The sequence below is a fragment of the Pinus tabuliformis genome, chromosome Q (assembly GCF_031772625.1).
Source record: "Pinus tabuliformis cultivar Carrire ecotype Pingquan chromosome Q, CPIR1, whole genome shotgun sequence".
Lineage (NCBI taxonomy): Eukaryota > Viridiplantae > Streptophyta > Pinopsida > Pinales > Pinaceae > Pinus > Pinus tabuliformis.
The window spans coordinates 891,073,775-891,098,972 of record NC_142296.1 but is presented as its reverse complement, the minus strand read 5'-3'; the positions used below and the strand labels follow the sequence as shown (position 1 = coordinate 891,098,972).

The following is a 25,198-nucleotide window of genomic DNA, read 5'->3' as shown; positions in this document are numbered from 1 at the left end:
TTCTCAATAATGATCGAATTCCGGGTTTTGAAGAATTGATGTTGAGATGCATTCAAGAAGAGACAAGAATGGTGGAGCGGGAAATGCCTTCAAATAGAGGCAACCCCACTGCTTTCTCCGCTCATGCCAAAAGGAGAAATAATTCTAGGTCTAAAGGACATTTCAGAGGTAAGCCCAGATCTAAGGGTGGAAGGAAGTGAAGATGCTTTGTTTGCAATAAATTTGGCCACTATGTGAGGGAGTGTCCAAATAGAAAGAACACATCACATGATGATGATCACAATCACTTCAGGGGCAACTTCAACAACAACAATCAAAGGAATGGTAGGTTCAATGGCAAAGGAAAAAAGAATGCAGGAAATCATGGAAATGGTCAACCCTCCAAGAAAGCAAGGAACTCCAGGTATGAAGAATCAAATGTTGTTAACAATAAGCAAAATGAGTATTATCTTATATCGGCCCTCTCCACTACCTCTCCTCTGGACACTTTGGGGAATTGGCTTATTGATAGTGGTGCCTCAAGGAACTTCACTAGATACAAGGAAGCTCTCTCTAATTTGATTGATAGAGAAGGAGCTACTGCACTACTCTCCCGACACTATCTCTGCCTCTCTGTCTCTTTGTACTCAATGCCCCTCAGCTGCAACTCCCAATCACTAATTCTATCTCTCTTAGCAAACCCCGCTCTAGAGAATAGAATGACTGATCACTCTGGTGTGCTCTCCAAGTGACCCTAAAGCCTCCTCTTATACTTTTCTTGTTGACATATCAATGGCCGAGATTAAGTCCCTAATCAACAGCTAAGATTAGATTTGGCTTGATCCATGTCTTTTGGACCATTCTAACACAGTTTCATATTAATACATATTAATATTTTATTTTCCCTAAGATTAGACTTAGGGACTCCATTAAAAATTCTAATTATTTTAATATCTCCTGAACGGTTTAGAATCTGCCCAAACCCTTTCTGGGTATTGGAGATGTCATGTGCCCCAACCTCTCCACCAAATTTCACCCCCAACTTAACCTCAACGTTGTTATAAAAGGAAGAGACCATATGGCTTCATTTCACCATCTCATCTCATCCTTCTCTCTCTTGTTTGGTAAGCATTTCTGGAGCTGTTTCTCTCACACGTGTGGAAGGCGAATTCTGATTTTCTGTTAGGGCAATGTTGATTAAGGTTGGCCGAAGTTGTAGAAGGGTTTTTGACTGCGTTTTGGACAACGTCTTCTCTCCTCTCCTAGGCATGCCGCAGTTATGGACAACCTTCTGGACCCCTCCTTGACCAGGTTGACTGTGCTAGGGCTAGCCGCAGGGCTGATTGCAGTTGACCGAAGTTTGACAGTGATTTTTAGACTATTTTGGGTTGCTTCTCCTTGCTGTTGGAGGCCGAATTGTTTGGGTTGATGACCGAGGTCAAATTTGACCTGTTTGACCAACTTTGACTTTGCTAGTTAGGGTTTGCTGTTGCTGTCATAAAATTTCAGAATTGTATATTTGTACTATCTCTCTCTCTCTCTGTTGAATTAATGAAGAATATAAGAAGAATTGATCACGGGTTTCCCCACATTGGGTTTTGTCCTTGGCTGGTGCCACATCTTGTGTCCTCTTGTCTTGGCTTGTCTTCCACTGTTTATGTTTATGTTCTATTGGCATTTTACTATCATGTTGATGTGATTGCTAATTTGGAAATTGATATTGGGCTCATAAGAAATTTGAAGTAAATTGCTCTTAAGCATAGAACATACCTAAATTTAACATGTATGCTACTTGGCTGATCTTTTTGCTAATCTGGTAGTCCATAAAACCTTGGTGCCAATTTGTTTTTTCCCTTCTGTTTTAAGGATAACTGCTTGTAAGGCTGAAGTTTAACAAATACCCATTCTCCAACTTCAAATTCCCTCTTTGTTCTATTTCGATCAACTTGTTGCTTCATACAATTTCTTGCATTATTTAGATTTTCTTTAAGAGTTTGGACGCCTTTTTGAGTTTCTTCTAACTGGTTTTTAACAGCTGGAAGTTTTGTCTCGATGACAACAAAGTCCTTCCATTTCAGAGGTTCGTAACCGTATAGAGCTTGAAATGGAGTCATTTTTGCTGACGTGTGGTAAGTAGAATTGTACCACCATTCAACGAGATGTAACCATTGAACCCACTTATTTTGTTTGTCTGTGGCATAACAACATAGGTAGGCTTCTAAACATTTATTGACAACCTCTGTTTGGCCATCTGTTTGAGGATGGTAGGCTGAACTCATGTTGAGGTAGGTTCCTATATGATTGAAAAATTCATTCCCAAAATTACCCCTAAATTTGACAACTCTATCTTTCATAATGACCTTGGGAAATCCGTGTATTGTAAACATTTTTGCAAAATATCTTAGCGATTTGTTTTGCTAAGTCTGATTTCCTCATTCCAATAAAGTGAGCATACTTGTTGAGTTTGTTGACTACTACAAGAATTTTATCCTTACCATCAGACACAGGTAAACCTTCGATAAAGTCCATTGATATTTTTTCTCATTTCTGATTCGGAATATTCAAAGGATGAAGTAGCCTAGGTGTCATAATATATTCATTTTTATTCTTCTGGCATTTATCGCATTTTGCTACATATTTCTAAATATCGTTACTCATTCCCTTCCAAAAGAATGACTGGCGTGCATTGTAGTAGGTTTTAAAAAATCCTACATGGCCGACTGGCAGTGAATCATGTGACTCCTTGAGAATTTTGTCTTTAAATTTGGAATTTGAATTTAGATAAATTCTTCCCTTGTACCATAGAATATCGTTCTTCCATTCAAATTTTGAATTTTGAGGAAGGTTATTGATTATAGCACTTGTTTCTGGATCTTTTGCATATTCACTTTGAATCTCATTAAGCCATTCGGGAACAACGACTGAAACTGCAAGTAATGATGGTTTTGCTACATATTTCTGAATATCGTTACTCATTCCCTTCCAAAAGAATGATTGGCGTGCATTGTAGTATGTTCTAAAGAATCCTACATGCCCGACTGACAGTGAATCATGTGACTCCTTGAGAATTTTGGCTTTAAATTTGGAATTTGAATTTAAATAAATTCTTCACTTGTACCATAGAATATTGTTCTTCCATTCAAATTTTGAATTCTGAGAAAGGTTATTGATTATAACACTTGTTTCTGGATCTTTTGCATATTCACTTCTGTTGAAATTTGGGTACCAGAGGACAAGTGGTTCACTAAGCCTTTGATCTTTGGCCTAGGGAAAAGTGTCCAAATTTATTTTTTACTTTTCTCCTAAAGTGACTTTATAAGTGATAAAGTCAATTTAATTTAAAATGACTTATAAGAGGTAAAGTTACATTCTAATTTAAAAGTGACTTTATAAGTGGTAAAGTTACATTCTAATTTAAAGGTGACTTTATTAAAGTCAATGAAGAATTAGAAAGTGAAAAAGTGACTATGGAAATAAAAGGATAAGTGGGTCTTTATTTAAGTGGGTGAGTTAAAAAATAGAAAGTGAGAATTAAATGCACATTTATTCTCATCCCTAGATCTAAATGAATCTCAGCCATTAGATCTTAGGGTAACCCAAAAGGTCATTTAGAGAATAAAAGGAGAAGAGAAGAGGAAAAGATCAATTCATTCTTTCATGAGCATTTGAGAGAAAGAGAAGAGAGAGCAAGGAGAAAATTTCTGAGTAGTGAGGAAGTCAAGGAGAGCAGCAAGAATACATTTTAGCAAATATGGACAACAACATTTATTGGTAGGCATCCCAAGGCAAAACCGTACAACAGGAGAAAGGCACAAAAATCGTGGAAGATGGACAACAAGAAGGGCACGAATTTCGAGGCAGCCAGATTACTGAAATTCGTACGGTTCGTACGGTCCATACAACAAGTTTTGGACATGATTTTCAAGGTAGGGCATATAACATTTAATGCTGTTTTATTGCTAGAAAGTTTCTATTTTGGCTGTTTGCTAATTGACATGATTTTCGAGGTGGAGTTCAAGCACGAAAATCGAGATAAGTTGTAATTTGTGGTTGCTGGAATTTTTACTGTGTATTTCAGCTTCCCTATAAAAGCATTTTCAGAAATAAAGAAGAGCTCTCAAACTGGTTTTCCCCAAGAGTTGTAGGGGGTTTTTCCAGGGTCAAATTGCCCAAAAATCATAGTGTTATAATTTTGCTGTGTTTTATTTCTGCAATTTCAGCAGTTGTGAAATCTCTAAATTTGTGTTTTCAGAAAATATTGTCATTTCCAGATTTTAGAATTTTTATCATGCTTGGATCTAAAACTAAATGCATGGAGTGATAAGGAAAACTGATAACCGGAGTGGGGGTTGAAATTTCTTCAGCTTCGAATCTCATTAAGCCATTCGGGAACAATGACCAAAGATGCAAGTAATGATGGTTCTGCTACATATTTTTGAATATCGTTACTCATTCCCTTCGAAAAGAATAACTGGCGTGCATTGTAGTAGGTTTTAAAGAGTCCTACATGCCCGACTGACAGTGAATCATGTGACTCCTTGAGAATTTTGGCTTTAAATTTGGAATTTGAATTTAGATAAATTCTTCTCGTGTACCATAGAATATCGTTTTTCCATTCAAATTTTGAATTGTGAGGAAGGTTATTGATTATAGCGCTTGTTGCTGGGTCTTTTGCATATTCACTTCGAATCTCATTAAGCCATTTGGGAACAACAACCAAAACTACAAGTAGTGATGGTTCTTCATCCTTTCTAGACAACGCATGTGCTACTACATTGTCCTTTCCCCTTTTATGTAATATCTCCATGTCAAAAGCAACAATTTTTTCAATCCACTTTTGTTGTTCTTCATAGAGCGTCTTTTGTTAGAGGAGATAATGGAGACTGTTATGGTCTGTTTGTATGGAGAACTTACTTCCCAAAAGATATTGCCTCCACTTGGCTAGTGCGTGCATAATAGCGAGCATTTCTTTGTTGTATGTAGATTTAAGACGTTCTCGCTTATTGAGTTTCCTGCTTTCGAAAGCTATTGGATGACCATCTTGCATTAATACTGCTCCTATACCAAAACCTGAGGCATCACACTCAATTACAAATGGTTTTGAGAAGTCTAGAGTTGCCAATATAGGGGCTTTGGACATAACTTCCTTCAAGTTCTCAAAACATTTTTCTGCTTCATCATTCCATCGAAATGAGTTCTTCTTTAGAAGGTTCGTTAGGGGTGTGGTTATATGGGCATAGTTTTTATTATAATAAATCCCAGTCAATCCTAGGAATCCTCTTAGCTTGGATATATTAATTGGTTTGGGCCATTCCTTTATAGCCTTGATCTTATTAGGATCTACTTGTACTCCTTCCTTGGATATTATATGTCCGAGATAATCTACTTCTTCTGTCACAAAAGTGCATTTGGACTTCTTGGAATAGAACTGATGCTCTTCTAATGAAGTAAGAACTTGCTTCAAATGTTGTAGGTGCTCCTTCCATGTTTTACTATAAATTAAAATGTCATCAAAGAAAACTAACACTAACTTCCTTAGATATGGACGGAATAGCTCGCGTTCATTGTAGCCTGGAATGTTGCTAGTGCATTGGTTAACTCAAAAAGCATTACTTTAAATTCGTAATGACCTTCATGTGTTCGGAACCCCGTTTTCGCTATGTCTTCCAACCTTATCTTGATTTGGTAATACCATGACCTTAAGTCTAATTTTGAGAAGTATTTAGCTCCATGTAGTTCATCCAACATTTCATCGATAAAAGGAATTGGAAACTTGTTTTTAATTGTTATTTTGTTTAGTCCTCGATAATCGACGCATAATCTGAATGATCCATCTTTCTTCCGAACTAATACAACTGGGGCAACATACGAACTTTTACTTTTTGTGATGATGCCATACTTTAAAAGATCTTGGAATAATCTCTCAATTTTAGTTTTTTGATGATGTGGATATCGATACTGTTTGATGTTGATGGGATTTGATCTTGCTTTGAGTTCTATTGTATGCTCAATTCCTCTTTTAGGAGGCATCTTCATTGGAAGGCCTTGGAATACTTTTTCATGCTTTTGAATTAGCTCCTAGACCTTTGGTGCTTCTTTGTTGACCAAATTTGAAGTTAACATTTCTAATTGATGACATTGTACTACATAAGATGGTGCTCCCTTCCAAATCATTTTCATCATTTGGGATGATGATACAATTTGATTCTCAGGTGGTTGGAATCCTTATAACATGTACTTCTGCGCTTCCCATTTAAATTTTATAAATTGCTTCTGATGGTTCGTATAGTAAGTTCCTAGGGTTTGTAGCCATTGGATACCGAAGACCACATCCACTCCTCCTAATGGTACAATGTAGAATGAAGAGTCTATATTATAGTCTTGAATCTGCAATTTGACTTTATGGTATTTCTCTACCTTTTTGATTTTCTTAATGTCAGCCACCATAACCTTCATGTTGGGCATGGGAAATATGAAAATGTTGAGACTTTTCAGATATTCCAGTTACTCGTGTGGTTAAGGTTTCCCATTCCCAAGTGTATTCGTTCACATTGCCTTTTTGTTGCAATCTGGTGAGTGCTGAGAAGAACCCTTCCTCCTTGACACCTTGGAACCTCTTAAAGAATGCATTTTGAATTTTTTCCAACTGATGGCAAGTGTCGTCTTCTTCCACCACATATACCAGTCATATGCTTCGCCTTCCATTTGCATGGATGCATGACTGATCTTTTCATCATCATTATCAATATCGTAAATCTCGAAATATTCTTCTGCTTTATTGAACCAAGCAACGCTCCATTTTTCGTTACCGTCAAACTTGGAGAGCTCAAGTTTTTCTCTTCGTTGATATGTAGCTACTGGTGGAACGAAGAAGGGGTATTCATTTGAGATCGTCATATTTGTGTATGGATTCCTGAGCTGCCTATTTTGAAAATTCGTGTTACTATTTCTTGATTAGGCATGGAAGATGCCTTTGGAGATTCAGGGTTCGGATGTGAGGCTAATGCATTTGATGTATCTACAGAGTGTGGGTGTTGAGTAGCTTCATTACTTTGGAGTATTTGATTGGGTGTAACCTTCAACTTGTCACAAATACTGGTCAACAATACCATTGCTTGATCCACCTTATCTGAAAGTACCGCCTGATCCTTTTTAAATTTGTTTTGGTTTTGCTCGAGCTGACTCTCTATTCTCTTTGTTGTATCTTGGAGTACCTCGATTTTTATGTCCTGTCCGGTCACCTTAGTCTCAAGGTCTAACAATCTTTTATTGAAATCGACCATAGACATTGATGAAGACATCAAGCGGGTTTGTTATGAATATAATTCATAACAAGTAAATAAAGAAAATAAATGTAAATATTAAATAATTAAAAATTGATATGTTAAATAGTCATTAAATTAAGTGAAAAGGCATGTCTAAAGGACATGCCTAATCATGAAAGGTCACCTGCTGATGTATAAAAGCACATTCATATCACTTATACATTTTATACATATAATAAATTATTATTACAAATACCTCTTGTGTATTTTTACATTCAAGTCTACAAGCTAATAGGTTTTGTTGCTTCAGTGTTATCAGAGCCATGGCACAAAATATAATCATGCGGGTCTTCGAATGTTGCTCGCCATACAATGTGCCATTACGTTCACATCCTGATTGCGTTGGGTAGTTTAGTGAAATTCAAGAAGCATTTCAACGTTTAGAAAAATCATGTGCAGAAGTTAAAGGATGCCTGAAGGAAATCAATAATAAGGAAGATAATCTACCTACATTGAAGAAACTTAATGACGCTGAGAAAGTAGAGAAATTCGGAACAACAGGGAGATTTTGATCCAAAGTTGGTAGATGAAGAGTGGGAGAAGGGAAATGAATTCTTTAAGCAACAACAGTATCCTGAGGCTATAAAGCATTATATTGAAGCTCTTAGAAGAAATACCAATGATGCAAGGGTATACAACAACATAGCAGCTTGTTATACGAAGCTTGCAACCTTGCCAGAAGGTCTCAAGGAAGCAAATAAGTGTATTGAGTTGGATCCATCATTTACAAAAAACTATTCAAGGAAAGCTGATATTCAGTTCTTCATGAAGGAATATGACAAAGCCTTGGAAACCTATCAGGAAGGTCTCAAACATGATGAAAACAACCAGGAACTATTAGAAGGTGTCCAGAGATGTATTGAGCAATCAACAAATAGTTCGGGTAGTGATACATTTGGAGGTGGAGCAATGGATTTTGATTATGTATATGATGAATCATCAGGATTGGTGGATTTATTAGGGGTTCTTGCAAATCAAGATGGAAGCATTTATTGTGAGATCAGATCGAAGATCCCCTTCAGTGGAGGCAATTCATTCCACCATGTGGCAGCAACCAGAGTTGCTGTTTCCACTTCCATATTTTTAATCAAAACAGATCAACAAAAAGACATGAACAATCTGTGGCAGTATGACATTGTGTATAGATATCAAATCGTGTGCAAGCCGTTTACTTTTACGTCTGTTTACTTCAAACATGTAACAACACAGGGCTGGGAATTCAAACCGTCGAAACTCCAAGCCAACACAGCTAAAGCCCCAGAAGTTTACAGCATAGTTACCAATCTCTGCGGAATTGGGTTGAAGATGATTGGTGAGTTTCGAAACTGGGGTCTCATTAAAAGACAAAACATCCATTTTGTCATCGGCCTACCACTACACCGTAGCCCATTTTCCATGGTCCTAACACTGCCCGTTGACCTGGGTAACATATTGAAATGCCAAAAGCCTAGCCCGTGGGTCATGTCTTTGTCCCCACTGCAACTCGACTACCAGCGTCTCCCCTTGCTGCCTCTGCTGCGTAGTCTATCGAGCCGTCAACGTCAAATGCCTCCACCATTCTCAACTCCTGCGCCGACGACAACAACACTTGATTGTCCGCCTGCACCGGCGGAAACAACACTTGCCTGTCCACGTAGGCAGTCGCAGTCCATTGATGCTCCACCCTTCCTCACTGTTCTTTGTGCCTCTGTCCAGCTTCCTCACTGTTCTCCGCACGTCCGTCCAATGTCAGACATCCGCGTCAACACCCTATCCACGCCCTCGTGCCAGCCTGACCTCATTCGCTGTCCACGACCTCGCCAATCACGCGTCCCTGTGCCGTTGACCAATTGACCCTTGCTTTGTCCAGATTATCTGTTTGCACTATTCCGACCACTTTTCCACCGGTCCGTTCACATCCGACACGACTATCAGATCTCAGCCGATGACCAACACTGTGGCTCGGGCGCTTTTCTGTTTTTTTCTTGGTCAAAATACGCAACGTCACTTATTCACCTCTTCCATCATGATTTTTGAAAGGTGGCTTTTCGTTATTAAGTTATATAACATATCAAATTTTATGTTATATAGTTACTATATAATTCATTTAAATATCAATGAAATTTAAAAAGAATTATTTGATTGTAAAAAAAAAATTCAGAAAAAAAATATAGTATAATATTAAAAAAAATAAAAAATCAGTCTTAAAAATAAAAAAAATCAGAGTTTAAAAAAAATAAAAAAATAAAAAAAAAATTCCAAGGAAATATTACTGATGAGCTATAAGACGAGAGGATGGTCAGATTATAGACATCGAGACGACAGACACTAAGTGAAGAAAATCCCAGTGTTGCACTAATCGCCAAAAAATCGTGATAAAGTCGTTTTATCGCGATTTTTTCAAAAAGAAGATAAAATCGGGCGATAAATTCAAGGTTTGTTTTTGGCCGATTTTTATGAAAAAATCGCGATTTTTGGGGGAAAACCGTGGAGTATTTTTTTTTGTTGTTGTTGTTTATTCTCTATCTTTGTTATGGGGAGGAGGAGGTGACCCAAGCTACCCTTGTCACAAGTAGAGGACGTGGTCTACCTCCTGTAGCTCCTAGTACTTCAGCTTCTAGAACACAGCAGAGTCTACTGCCAACTCCACCGACATCTACATCTAGAGGGGCAAAGGAAATCAGTTGTATTAGACTTTAGTTATTTGGTTCATTTCATTGTATATGACATTATGACTCATGATATGAGATACATTATTATATTTTTTGTTGATATTTTGAGGCTGAGTTGGGAGTCATGAGTTAGGACTTACTATTCAGGACATGATTCACTGTTATGTGTGATGTGGCACTAGAAATGATATTAAACATCTTATATATTAGTTCTTTTATCATATTTATGTGTCAATGTATTTATTTTATGTTGTAGATGCTTTAGATATTAAAAAAATTGCAAAAAAATGAATATTTTTGTATGTTAAGATTTTTTACCTAATTTTTACGATTTTTTTCCCGCGCCGATAATATCCCGATAACGATTAGTGCAACATTGGAAAATCCACAACATTAAAGGTTTGAGGATAAAGCTTCCGAAGGAAGGGGCTATGTTATGAATATAATTCATAACAAGTAAATAAATAAAATAAATGTAAATATTAAATAATCAAAAATTGATTATGTTAAATAGTCATTAAGTTAAGTGAAAAGGCATGTCTTTAATCATGAAAGGTCACCTGCTGATGTATAAAAGTATGGCCTCATTGTAACATTCATATCACTTGTACATTTTATATATATAATAAATTATTATTACAAATACCTTTTGTGTATTTTTACATTCAAGTCTACAAGCTATCAGTTTTTACGTTTCACGGTCTAAGGTGGAGTATATTTATCCAGCGTAACCTTTTCCTTAACTTAATTTTTTTTTTAATTAATTGAGTTGTATATAGTTATAAACTATATAATAATTAAATAAATTTAATTAATTGAATTATGTATAGTTATAAACTATATAATATTTAATTAAAGTTAATTAATTGAACTATATATATAGTTATAAACTACATAATAATTAGCCTCTTATCTATATATTCGTATGAACCTAACATTCGTAGGAAATCGGATGCTATGACACGACTGTTGGAAGAAGGGGTGCAGGGACAGGGAACGGTGTGGAAGGTTGCGGCGTGGAATGATGATGGACTAGCGTGGAACTGTGATGCGGTGTGGAAGGTCGGGACGCGAGCGGTGACTTAACCCAAACTGCAGCAGAAGGTTCAACTAAGCGACGGTCAACCTGCGATTTGGACGACGCATGATTGGTGGAGAAATAGAACACGACTGAGTAGGCAGGCTGTTGGACTGTCTGGAAGGTGGAGTCAGTAGATAGGTTGCGGTGGGCGATGAATAGGTAACTGAGATGTAGTGGAAATAGAGATGAACGGAAGTTGCGACAGGGAGGAGGCAGTTGGGGACGTCGACAAGTGGACTGGTGCTTGCGGACATTCGGAGTTCGTATGCAGCAAGGAGCCAACAATCAAACTCACTCTGATACCAAATGGACATTTAAACTCATAAATAGTTATAAATATATATTAATGGATTGAATGATGATACAATTGTGGGAGGCCCAGGCTTAGATACTGCCTCGGGTGCCTCTTGGTGAATGGGCATGATCTTTGATCATGCCCTTTGCCTAATTAAACTTATAATTACAATAGTAACTAGTTTTTACATAACACCATGATTCAAATTTTGCTTAAAATAATATTAAATATATTCCCCCTTTAATAATTGCTTGTCACAATATTTGTTTTATTTGATTTGACTTCTTCTTTGGGGCAAGGTGAGATCTATGGGAAATTCGTCCCATAGCTGACCCCATTTCAACATGGAGTCAATCTGTGGAAAATTGTTTGAAGAAATAAAAATATAAAAGTTATTGAAACTCCTAAAATAGTTAATATGGAATATCACAGTGGTATCATAGCTAGTTTACCACCCAACCTGAAGGGTTTTGTCTGAGTTTTGTTGCAACAACTGATTAAATTATGAAAACCAAAGCTAAATTTTGAGTCCATAAATCCAGCGCAAATTTTCTTTTGGGAAGCCAAGTGAAACCCTTGCATAGGTGTTGAAGTATTGTCATTGGTGGCAAATGGATCTATGCTATGATCAAGAACTTCCAGCACTGTCAATACTTTCATTCAAGGCATTTCATGGCTTTTCCCATTTGTGGATCTTGTGCAGAGCATACACTGACCACAACAATGAGTTGATACCAAGGCATCTTATCGCAATGACAAAGAACTTGAACTCTTGATTAGTGGACTACCTGAAATTGATTGTGATGATCAAAAGACTAGTATAGACACTAGAGTACACAGGATACACTGCAACATCTCCTTTAATACAGTGGTTTTGGGAGGTTGTGCAAGGATTTAGCAAGGAGAACATGGCATGATTGTTGCAGTTTGTCACAGGAACGCCAAAGGTTCCATTAGAAGGATTTAAAGTTCTTCAAGGTATAACTGGTCCTCAAAGATTTTAAATTCACAAAGCATATGGAGCTCGAAAGCGTTTTCCATCAGCTCATACTTGTTTCAATCAGTTAGACCTTCCTGATTATTCCTCAAAGGAACAACTTATGGAACGATTATTGTTGGCGATTCATGAAGCTAGCGAAGGTTTTGGCTTCGGTTGATTTTTTGAAAGGAACAATAACTTGGCGTCCAAAAATATACAACCTAAATCTAAACTGTACGCTCTTTCTAATAACATTTTCCTCACATGGAATGAAGGATTGTCTAGTTACTTCAGTAGTCATTCACCTAATGTATCACTCAAAGGCCATATATTAAACAAATATGGAACTGAATCTTCATTAAGCGTTGATTTCTAGTTCAGCTTACAAGTCGTCTCTGAGGTTGGCTCTACAATAGTCACGCCTTTTCAAATACTCATGTCTGCTGCCTTATAAGATTGTTCAAACAATATAAATATAACACTCGTCTCCCTCAGTTGATCAAGCAATTCGGTCAATAAAAACAGACCTTGTCCAAGACAAGGAAAATAATTCGGTCAAGTAAGAACAGAAAGAAGCTCGGGTCTGAAAAGGAGTTTTTTGTTGATTTTCCATGGCAGATGAGAATCTGGGCTAGGTCTTAAAATCTCTGACACAAACCTTGTCAAGTGCCTTAACCATCCTACTTTGCACAACGAATATTACAGACATCAGTGATCAACTAGCGCACATGATAATTTTAAAAATTTCCAACCCTTCTTCGTTATATTAACAACTTTAATACAATTGTCTAGGGCTCCCGTACCAAGGATAATGGCCTCATACATCCACTGATACAAGTACATACAACTAGGGCTTGGTGTCTGTCATGTTGACCACCAATCTACCCTGAACAAGACATCCTTGACCTACTTGCTGATGTGGCGCCCCACAGCCCTTTCAGTCCACGTGTCCTGAACACATCTGCTGGTCCATCTTCTCCCAATCTACAACCCTGCCTCTATCAATGGTCCCGCTCCTTTAGGTCACTGAACAAGTTGTGACCTAACAACTTGTTCACTAACTCTGTTTGTGAAGTTGGAAAATTTTAAAATTGTCATGTGCGCTAGTTGATTCACAGATTCTTACAAGTTGTTCACTAACTCCGTTTGTGAACAACTCTAAACTGCCCACTGCTGCTCCTCAACTCCTTTGGGTCTTCTTCCCTAAGGAATCCAAGAAAAATATCAGCTGCCATAAATAAGGTGACCCACATGGAGTTTGGCCCTAGTTGCCAATTTTAACATATATTTATCATCAATCAGATTTACATCCTAATTCTAAGGTTGTCATCGATATATTATCTAGACTTAGTTTATTTAATCATTCACATCTAGGGATAACCCCTTGGCCTTGAGATCCAGCCAAAAGTGTGAGGAGAATTGTACTGAGGTGACAGTGGTACCTCTCCTGGGCAAGGTTGCATCCGTGGATTAGGGATTTTCCACTTTTCTGCATGTTGAAGAGGTAACACTTTGTATGCTTCCCAAGTCCCTAATTCGAGGGATCTCACTTTGTTATTCCTATCTGGTTGAATTGATGGTGCAATGTTGTTTAACTGTGTTAGGTTTGGCAAGGCATCTGTTGCTTCATTCTTCTTGTGGGACTTGAATATGAACTTGGATTGTAATATTTTAATTAACATTGGAAATTGGGATTGGTTAAAAGCTTGAATTCATATTCTTCTTTAGGTGAAAAAATAAGAGAAGCTTACACTCTATTCGGTTGGGACTCATTCTTCCTCACTAGTGTTCCCAAATCATAATAATCATTGCTAATTGCATATAGAAAAATAATAAAAGGCATTCATAATTCTCTGCACATCTTCTTTTCTGGATCACACATTGTTTTTTTTGTTTTTTGCAATATTTATTACAATAAGTTCTAAACTCCAGAACAAATTCTATCAATTTCATTGTCTATGCTTCGTCTCACTCAAAATCATAGATATTAACCATCTTCTTGTATATTTGCAGTTTATTGGTACTCCACACTGGATGGCTCCTGAAGTGATTCAGGAGAGTCGCTATGATGGAAAGGTAATTTGAACTTTCTATTTTAAAAGAGAAATAATGATGTGGATTGCTTTGAACAAGGCTTCAATATTGCAGAATTCAGGTTACTGTATAAGTCCAATGTAGTTCCTTTGATGTACACATGAAGACATATACGCAGGGCTTTATTTGTGCATTTACTGATACTGTAAAAGTGAATTGCCTCTGAGTCTACATTTGTGCATGTTTCACAGCAATAATTTTCCATTATTTCTTATTTTGCTAGCTAATGTAGCAGTGATACACTAATGACTGAGTTGGTCTTGTCACCCTTAAATTTAAATGTTGTTTGGTCCACCTATCTTCAGCTTCCCACAATGTAGGCACTGGCTGATTGGTTGACGTTCTTGAGAAAGAGGACATCTGGATTTTTTTTTTTTTTTTTTTTTAATTTCTGGACGTTTGACTTATATGTTTCCTTTTCTTTTGTTATAGGTAGATGTATGGGCGCTAGGAGTGTCTGCAATAGAGATGGCAGAGGTAAGATATTGTGTAATCATCTATTGCAAAATGATTAGTCATTCCTTAAGTCTTTTGTCATAATGCCAATCTGAATTTAACGTTATAAATCCTTATTGCATATTCTTCTGAAAGTATTAATCCATTAAAATGTTTTGTTCTCACTCTGATATTCACCTATCAGTCTAATGTTGAAAAACCATAATCATTCTTTCTGTCTATATAATTTGAGAAATTTTCTACTATTTAATTTTGATGCTTGGATTTGCAGGGTGCTCCACCTAGAGCCAATGTGCATCCAATGAGAGTAAGCATATCCACCGTCAGTTGTGAACATTAAGTTCTAGGGTGTGTCGATTCTAGAAGATACCTTTAAGTATGTTTTTTTAAAAGCATCCATTTCTGTTCAAATCACTGTTGGTACCATGCTTAATATTCTGCATATGCTAATCTATATTGATTTTTTTCCGTTCTTAATTGTTGGACAAATCCTAAATCTCTGTTATTGGAAACCACTTCTATTTGTGGCTTATTTTAACCAGTTTTGACCTGGTCTTCAATATTTTCTTATGGCGAATGAATTAGTGCCAGGAGCTCCAAATTTTTTTGTGAAACTAGTATAACTGGCCCACTGTTTTGGGAACTAGTGAATGCAGTTTAGTGTTTCAAAAGTAGATATTGGAAAAAATTAGTTTTGTCTCTTGACTAGAACCATCTGTTGGAAACACTGAAAGGGGGGTGAATCGATATTTTTCTTCAATTATCATTATACTCAGTAAATTATCATCATATCACATGAACAATAAACAACACCATTCAACAATGCACAACAATAAAGACAATACAACAGAGATTTTAGGTGGAAACCCTTCCGGGAGAAAAACCACCAAACGTTTCTTAATATTTGTCTTCAATAATTTTAATTTACATCAATTAGGAAGCTCCAACTTCCAAGATTTCCAGCTCCAACTGAAGGAGGCTCCAACCCCTTGGTTTACCAGCTCTAACTGGAAGGACACTCCAATGCCTTGGTTTACAGGCTCAACTTGAAGGATGCTGCAACAACCTGTTTACCAGCTTCGACTGGAAGAACGCTCCAATGCCTTGTGCAAGCACCACCCTGCCGCCCTGAAGTGTTCTTAGGCTCCAACCTTAAGTAGACTCCTCTCTCCTGCCTTTCACCTCCTACCGCCCTGCTCAACAAGCTGTCACTTGCTCTGAAGCCTCCAACCTTTAGCTCACCAAGCAGACCACATTTCACAATTTTTAGACTGGATACCCCTGTGCTCAATCGAAATAAACAATATCAAAGATATTCTGCTGACTTTGTCATTTAGGTACATTGGCACAAGGTCATCAGCAGCAACCAAAACTTCTGTCAAACGATCAAATCCTAGCACTCTGTTTCGTGACCACAATCAACATCACATACTCTGCAATACATCCACTGCAACAATACCTTACTGGCAATCTTTCGCAGCCAACAGCTCAACTATAACTCAGAGTCTGGTACAACTTCAATGATATAACATGCAGATCATCAACAACCTCTGTCCCCTTCTTGTCAACAATATTCGTTAGAAGCTTGTCAAATCCTATGAATGCAAAACTTCTCTCAGCAGTATTGGCAACATATACAAACCTGCCATACAACTTCGATGCTCATTAATACATGAGAGACGTACAAGTGTTCCATATTGGGTTCTGTTCTCGACATCATGAAAATCCCAGAAATTCCATTGGCCACTTCAGCTAAGCAAATCCTATCTTCTGACTTAGTATCAAATTTGTCCAAACAACAGCATAGTAATGATACAAAACTTATACCAACAATGCAACCAAAAGCCTTTCTTGTCACTGTTGATCCTGAAGATGTCCTTGTTAGTTTACATAGCTTAAATCATACCTTTCTTCACACAGAATTGATGCTTCAAGATAATCCAATCCTGTAGGATGTGCCATTGGTTACGAGAATATCTTCCAAGCTGCTTCAGTGATATAGTGCCAAATACACACTGCAATCCAATTCTGTCACAACATACTTGTCAACAAAGTGGGTGCAAATGCTGTCTTGCCATGTACAGGAATCCAGAAATGCTACAGGAATAGCTGAGTGATCTCCATTATCAAGGAGTGCTGGTCATTTACAAATCTCAGAACCAAACTTCACAGGCCTCAGAAAAGGTGCTGGTATATCAAGTCAAGCCCTAGCTGTACTGCTCTGTGTTCCTTATCTCAAAACTGCTGATGCAATATTGACCTCTGCTGATGAATATTTGCTGTAGCCCAGAGTAAGGTATAGGATTTAAGTAACCGTCTATCCCACTGATACAGTGTTCAATACTTAATATAGTAAAACTTTGTCGTTCTTCTCATGCCAACAAAGATGATCCAAGCACAAATTAGTCCTCAAGGTAAACTGCTCTGTCATGTACAGAGAGCCAGGAATACTACAGGACTTACTCTAGTTGTTGAATAATGTTAAGTCTTCTATGCTTAGATCTGTACCATTACACTCAGAACTTGCCCCTCAGAAACCTTAGATTTGAGCAATTGTCAATGTTTCTTAGAAATGGAGGGCTAATGCTGTTTCAATCTTACCTCAAAAGAGTCACAGACATGTCCTTCAGATATGCATTGATATAATTGCTTGAGATCTCTGCTTCGGAAGATTACCTATAGGCCCTGCTACAACAGTTCTGCAAAAGGGAACCTAACAGATGTGTCCACAGGAGGGATTAATGAATATCCATAAAACAATTTCTCCATCCTCTAACCTCTGTTACTCTGGGACTGATGCACAGTATCATTGTTAGGGGTTGAATTTCTTCTTCAGATAAGCCTCGCAACTCGCATTGTATTGGCATTCAATTCCTTCCAATAGTCAACAGAAATATTCTTGATGTCCCAGTAATTAGGACTACAGATAAGAAGGCCACAGAAATAATATCTTGTCGAGATGTCCTTTGCACATATTTCTGTCTATAAGCGTCTAGCTATAGGACTAAATGCAACAGTTCTGTCCCAAAGAAAACAGCCTACAGACTTTGAAATTCATTAGCTTCAATCCTGTAACAAACAAACATTCCTTGATCTTGCATTACAATTGGGACCCGAAAACTCGCACTGGTGCATTTTCAGAAGGACTGAGAAGTGAACAATTTAACACAAGTGCAATGCTTTAGATGCATGTGGATCTGTGCTCCAGTATTACCTCAGTCTTGTTGCAAAAGAAGGGCCGAGTTGGCATCAGAGATCAACGAGTCAGTTCAACAATATTTGGAAGAATATTACAATGTTTACCATTTGTATCTGTTTCAAGAGGAGGGCCGAAAGCCCACAAAACATGCTTTCGTTTTGTCCCTTCAAGATTTAGACCTTTGACTTCTAAATAACTGAGTCAATATAAGGCTCAGAAGAGGCTAATCTTATCATCAAGGTCTGCTTCAGCACTTGTTTAGAAGAAGAACAATACAGATCTTCAACTGCCTGAGATGTGGAGGCTGAGAAGTGTTAAGTACAGTCAGAATCACATGAATTTGTTGCCCTAACTTGAGCCACAGAGTTGTGCCCTTGGAGGCCGAAAAACCCAACAGAACTGCCTTTTATTTCCTCACAGTATTCTTCATTTTAGCATGGATCAGTCTCAGAATAGAAGAGCCCTAGGTGCTTCAGAAATCCACGGATCCTCCTAACCAATAGCAACGAGTAGACCTGGACCAGTCTTAGGATATTATTGACAGTTCCTAGGCCACAGAGGAAGAGTAGTATATTGCACCAGATCTTGGCCAATAATCACAGTGCTACAGACTCAACCAAAAATCACCCTTAAAAGAGAATTAAGGCAAAACCTTTTCAATAGTTAGAAAGAAATCGTAGGCCCAGTGACTTCTCAAAGATTCTAACTTCCCCAAGATTTTCAATACTTCATGAATCAGAAGGCTGCAGACAAGATAGATAGAGCGAGTTTTTCTTCACACGAATGAGAGGAATTCGTCTATATTTATAGAAGTAATTGGCCCTTGGTTGAGGCCGACCTGTCTTTGGAGGCAAAATATTAAATTTGAATTTTTAAAATGGAGCCAAAAACCCCAATCAAATGAAGGCTGACTTGAACATTTGATTTGAATTTAACTTTTTAATACCCTCAACAAAATACAGATCTTGTTGCCAAAGAAGGGCAGAGTCGGCATCAGAGATCAACGAGCCAGTTCAACAATATTTGGAAGTATATTACAATGTTTACCATTCACATCGGCTTCAAGAGGAGGGCCGAAGGCCCACAAAACATGCTTTTGTTTTGTCCCTTCAAGATTTAGACCTTCAACTTCTACATAACTGATTCAATATAAGGCTCGCATGAGGCTAATCTCATCATCAAGGTCTGCTTCAGCACTTGTTTAGAAGAAGAACAATACAGATCTTAAACTGCTTGAGATGTGGAGGCCGAGAAGTGTTAACGACAGCGAGAATCACATGAATTTGTTGCCCTAACTCGAGCCACAGAGTTGTGCCCTTGGCGGCCAAAAAACCCAACAGAACTGCCTTTTATTTTCTCACAGTATTCTTCATTTTAGCATGGATCAGTTTCAGAATAGAAGAGCCCTAGGTGCTTCAGAAATCTGCGGATCCTCCTAACCAATAGCAATGAGTAGACCTGGACCTCTGTATTAGGATATTATTGACTGTTCCTAGGCTGCAGAGGAAGAGTAGTATATTGCTCCAGATCTTGGCCGAAAATCACAGTGCTACAGACTCATTGAAAACCACCCTTAAAAGAGAATTAAGCCAAAACCTTTTCAATAGTTAGAAAGAAATTGTAGGCCCAGAGACTTCTCAAAGATTCTAACTTACCCAAGATTTTCAATACTTCATAAGGCTGCAAACAAGATAGATAGAGTGAGTTTTTCTTCACACCGAATGAGAGGATTTTGTCTATATTTATAGAAGGATTGGCCCTTGGTTGAGGCTGACCTGTCTTTGGAGGGAAAACATTAAATTTGAATTTTTAAAATGGAGCCAAAAACCCCAATCAAATGAATGCTGACTTTAACATTTGATTTGAATTTAACTTTTTAATACCCTCAACAAAATACTTAGCCATATAATATTTAATTTGATTTTTGATGAAAAGTCCTTTTGACTTCTAAGTTGCCAGCTAATCATATATTGTCATGTTACCTCCTTTTGGGGATATTGACCACAATAAAGGGCTTTGACCTTCGAAAGGGCATATCTTTCAAACCGTGAGGAATCTCATGGCGTGCTACACACTGTTAGAATCGACATGACGAGGAGCTTCAAATGATGGTGGTCATGAGCCAAAACAAACTGATCTTCTTACCCAAATTCTTCATCAATTGTGGGGCATCAAGAGCTTCCCAGGGTTTCTTGACTGGTTGAGCTTCAATCAATGCAATCCAGACAAATATTAAGAGCATTCAAGAACCGACGTTGGCATCAATGACAACACCATTCAACAATCTCCCCCTTTGTCATTGATGGATCATGGCAACATTTACTCCCCCTACGATCACTGCTCCCCATGACTTCATGCTTCTGATCTTCCTTTCCTGACTCTCCCTCTTTGACATTAATAGGAAAGGGTTACTCCCCCTGACGAAATGCCTTTCTCTGACTTTCTGTAGCATGTTTTCTTTCTCTGAATGCTTCTCTCCCGCTGACATGTTATGCCTCATGGCTTGCCACAACTGATTCTACTTGTCACTATGCATCAACGATAACAAGTTCTTTTACAAGACATTGCCTGTTTAATTGCTACCCCATTGAAACTACCCTTAGTTATGAATGCTACTATGACAACTTGTGCAACCAAATTGTCAAAGGATAAATTTTCAAATTTGCACCTATTGCTACATTGACTCCCCCTCTTCAATATTCATGTACATGGGGTATTCAAACTTCCTTGTTCAGAATAATGTGTGAGTTGGCTTTGTAGCCGAATCATCTTTGATATCTTCCATTGTGGATCCATCACGACCCTTTGACTTTATGAGAACTAAGAGCATACCTGATGAGACTTTCTCATTTACTTGATCCTCTTGCTTGTGTTTTCTTCTGTAGACCTTCTTGTACATGACATGGGAATTCTCCTTATGGAAGACCCCATCCTGTATTTGCAATCACAAGCTATATGCCCATAATTATGGCATTTGAAGCATTCTACATGGTACCTAAATGATGGAAAGACAAACATGTAGTTTTTGCTGGCGAAATCATTTTGAAATCTGTCCTGTAGCCTTGAATACTTGCGTCTAGGATTTTGATAATGTCCTTGTCATACATTTTGCAATTCCTAGCCATATGCTTGTAGTTAGAACATGAAAAACTGATCCGGATTTAAACAGGAACGCAACAAATTACAGAGATAACCATATTACACAAAGATGCAGCGGAAATAATACTTCATTTCATTAATGGAAAATACTGAAATATGCTTACAACCAGAAATGGAAATAAACCAGCTAGGGCGATGGTAGCTTATCTCTGAAAAGAGATGTGATGGCTACATGCCTCTGAACTCCATTACAATGAGGCTCGAAGGCCTATTTATTGTTGAGAAACAATGGAAAACCCTTAACATTCCAAAACCTAACCCTAGGAGATGAAACGCCAAACTGTGGGCCCCGTTTTGGGGTAAATTGGTACATCAACTTCCCGGGGTCGTAACTTTGGCATATGATCTCCGTTTGACGCGTACAATAGCTCATTAGAAAGATCTATCCGAGCACTATCATTGTTGGAACTTGGAACGGGCAACATGGTTGCCCCCGGATTCCCCAAAAAACGTCGTTTAGGGCCTCAAAACGGCTCCGGAAGTTCAGGACCCGAAAAACTGCTAAAAATAGTAAGTTGTGCTACAATTAAGGAAACTGAAAATGCTGAGAAAGACAATGGTGGGGGTCCAGGTGGACTTGGCAGGTGGCTACCAATATCCACCTGGATCAAAAACAATAACCATTAAATATGCTAGGGTACTTGGATGACATATTCCTTCATGAAGGAGGTACAATCCTTTGTTGATCCCTGTCTTTGATTGCTTCGACATTACTTCTTGGAGCCACAACATTTTCAATTTTCTTCCATCCTTCATTTCGATGTTTGAGTTGGCTTTAAAATTGGGATTTCGACAGGAGCATTCGTCTTCGTGCTATCCTCAAGCTAATGATCAGGTTGAAGCCGTTGAAGTCTCTCCCATCTTGGCAATTTCTCCTGACCATTGACAAAGTCCTGATAGGAATGCCAACTCTTCGGAAGACCAAGGAGAGCCAAGCTCACCAAGTCCTCATCATCGACAGTCACCCCCACACTTCCCAGCTCATCCCTGCACTAAGTGAACTTCGTGAGATACTTGGGCATACTGTCTCCCTTCTCGCATTTAATGTTTCTAAGTTTATCCTTGAGCGCCAGCTTCCTCTGATCGCTCTTGCTTTGGAATAAATTTGTCAACACTTTTCACATCAAGTATGGAGAAGCCTTTCCATGCAGTCTGGACACAATGTGATCCTTCACGCCCTCCAACAGAATCCTTCGACACTTTGCTGTCTTCTTTTGCCAAACCTCAGCTTCGGCAACATCAGTAGGCTTTGGGACCTCAGCCTCTATGAACTCCTTCAGCCCATTGTCATCTAACACCACCTCCATCCTGTCCTTACATGCAAAATAGTTTGAGCTGCCTTCAAGAGCATACTCCAATCGCAATCCGTTGAAAGACATTGCCACGATGACACCAAGAAAACACTGCTGCAAATTCGAATTCCACCAGCTCCAAACTCAACCACCTCTGATCTAGAATTCGTGAGAACAAAGCATTTCTTGTACAAAGATTGACTGTATGGGCTTTTACCGGATATCTCACCTTCCAAAGGAAGGATGAATCTAGAGGATGGATTCTTAGTGGATGGTGGGGGCCACCCCAAGGGGAATATGCACCCCTTAGAGCTACTCACACTTTTGGAGGGAGAAAGACAAAGGGGGGTTGATGGATGGGGCCCACATGGAGGAAAGGGAACTCAATGATTAATAGGAGGATCATGCATCATTTTGGGGCTTTTTGATCATTTGACAAACAAACTCTCTTGTATGCTTGAGCTGTTGAGCCAAGTCTACGAAGTGTTGTTCAACACACAAGATTTCCGAGGGGAGATCTCAACCCTTTCTTTGGTGGACTTCGAGTGCCACTCTAGGGGAGCCTTTGCTACAATTGAAGAGCTATTTTGGGAGATTCTATAGGGAGATTCGAGCTATCTTTGGAGAAGACTGGGCGCAGAAAGGGGCCACACATTCTTATGGAGATAGAGCTTCATGGAAGAGCTGGTTATGGGGTTTTAGGAGCACATTTCCTTGGCATTTGGCAACATTTTTGCAGTGGTTTGGTGGGCTGATTGGGTGGCCATTCTTCTAGCCAAATTTCTTCTTTCTGGGCATGCACAAAGGTGGTTTGACTGGGCCTGCGCAGTCACTTGAGGAGTGCACTTGTTGTGGGAGGCTTGACTGAGAGTTTGAGGTTGAGTTTTGCTAGGGGTCATAAGGGGAATTATTGGAGAATTTTCTCAGCATTTTGGGGGTCATTTGGGCAGTAGACTCATAGGCGTGCGAATACCAGTTAGAGGAGGAAATTGTTCTATTTGGGGGTATTTCCGGGAGGTCGGAACGAGGCCAAACCCTTTCTAGGTCTTTGTGGGTTTGGTGAGGAGAGCTCTAGGTTAATTTCACATAATTTTCTGAGCACTCTAGAGGGGTCAAACTCCAGCTCCTTTCTAGCCAGCAACAATAGAATTTTTGGGCAAACGCAGGGGTTGAAGAAGCAATACGTCCTATCATTCGAGCAACACATTTTATCACCCGAGACTTTTCTAGCTTGTTTTTGCAAGCCCAGGTGCACCTACTCCATACATCTTTGTACTTTCCTTCATATATTAGTAAAATGGCTCAGCTTGGCACATTTTTTGGCTAAATTTTCGAAGTGTTTAATTGCTTGTTAAATTTTTGTGTTGCATATGGTGTTTTGTTTTGATTATCATTGTTAATTCCTAGTAGGAATATTACAATATGGTAGTTAAATACGCATGGACTGTTTGAATGATTACATACTGATGCGTTGGATGAAGATCAACTGTATGCTATATATGGTGCATTTGGGCTGCCTTCGTAGAGATGGATCACAAGTCAGTTTGGTTGCTGTGCATATGAGATTGGATGTAATATGGTGGGCAATTAGTTTAAAGTGTTAATTGCCATGGATCAATTTCATAATTAGACACAATGCGACTTGGTGCTGCCCATTTGAAAAGCCTGATTGTAATATGCTCGAGTATAAACTCTTGTAACAAAACAAGAGCGATATGTAGTGAAACAGAGGACTGTGGATCAAATTGATTGTAATGAGTTTGGAACGATAATGTTGTGCGTGTGTATGACATAATGTATATGGCAGAGTATAGACAATGTGTTAGTCGAATTTGAACTTGTGTGAGTGCCAGAAAGAGGAGGTCGAGATTATACCTATGCATTGATAATCAAATACTAGATGCAATTTGTGCATGAACTTGATCTACTTGTGCATTGGTGTGCAATCTCAGTAAATCGATCAGTTTTGGTGCGAGTTCAATATGCCCATGATCTAGGGCAACAAGTTACTAGTGACACAATGCGATTTAGACTCTAGAGCTGTCATGTATTGTGCCAGAGGTTTGTGTTGCAGGCTCAAAGTATGTATGAAGGTGTTGCTGTTGGTATAGAGAAAATCGTTGATTGAGGGTTTGATATGAGTTCCAGTATTGCTAACAGTATGTTGTTGCAGATGTTTTTATATGCAAGTGTATTGATTCATATTTTGATGGATAGAGTATTCAAATATAGTATCTTGTATGGCTGAAAGAGGCTATCGGCGAGAGCAAAAGTAGAGTTTTATGTATTTGTATTGTTGCCATGAATGTTTGGATTGTCACACTATCGCTGTAGTTGCTGATGTCGAGAGTATGATGGTGTTGCTGAATTGATGAGTTGAGTTTTTAACGTATGGATCTTGTACATGATATTTATGTGCAAGAGTATTATATGGTGATGTTGAAGAGTATGTTGTTGGTCGGAGTGTTGTTGAGATGCTGCTAGGGTTTGTCAGCGAGAAGTATTGATTATTGAGATAGAAGACAAAGATTGTAATGATGCTACTAGGGTTGTTGACAACAATGGTGGCAGTGATTAGAGCCATGAATGCAGTGTCTGGTCAAGTGTGACTAGTGTGATCTACTATTCATTTATCTTTTATTCTCAAAGGGTGCCAGGGTGGTGGAAGGCGAATTTTGAATTCTCCTT

General features: G+C 38.4%; 1 protein-coding gene across 1 annotated transcript in view; it reads left to right on the top strand.

Moving 5' to 3' along the window:
* The window catches only part of LOC149222328 (serine/threonine-protein kinase 1-like), a 332,568-nt gene that overhangs the window by 91,154 nt on the left and 216,216 nt on the right, over positions 1 to 25,198 (top strand). Inside the window, 3 exon segments of the mRNA XM_089385374.1 lie at positions 14,324 to 14,386; positions 14,837 to 14,881; positions 15,132 to 15,167. Coding sequence (XP_089241500.1) covers positions 14,324 to 14,386; positions 14,837 to 14,881; positions 15,132 to 15,167 — 144 coding nt within the window.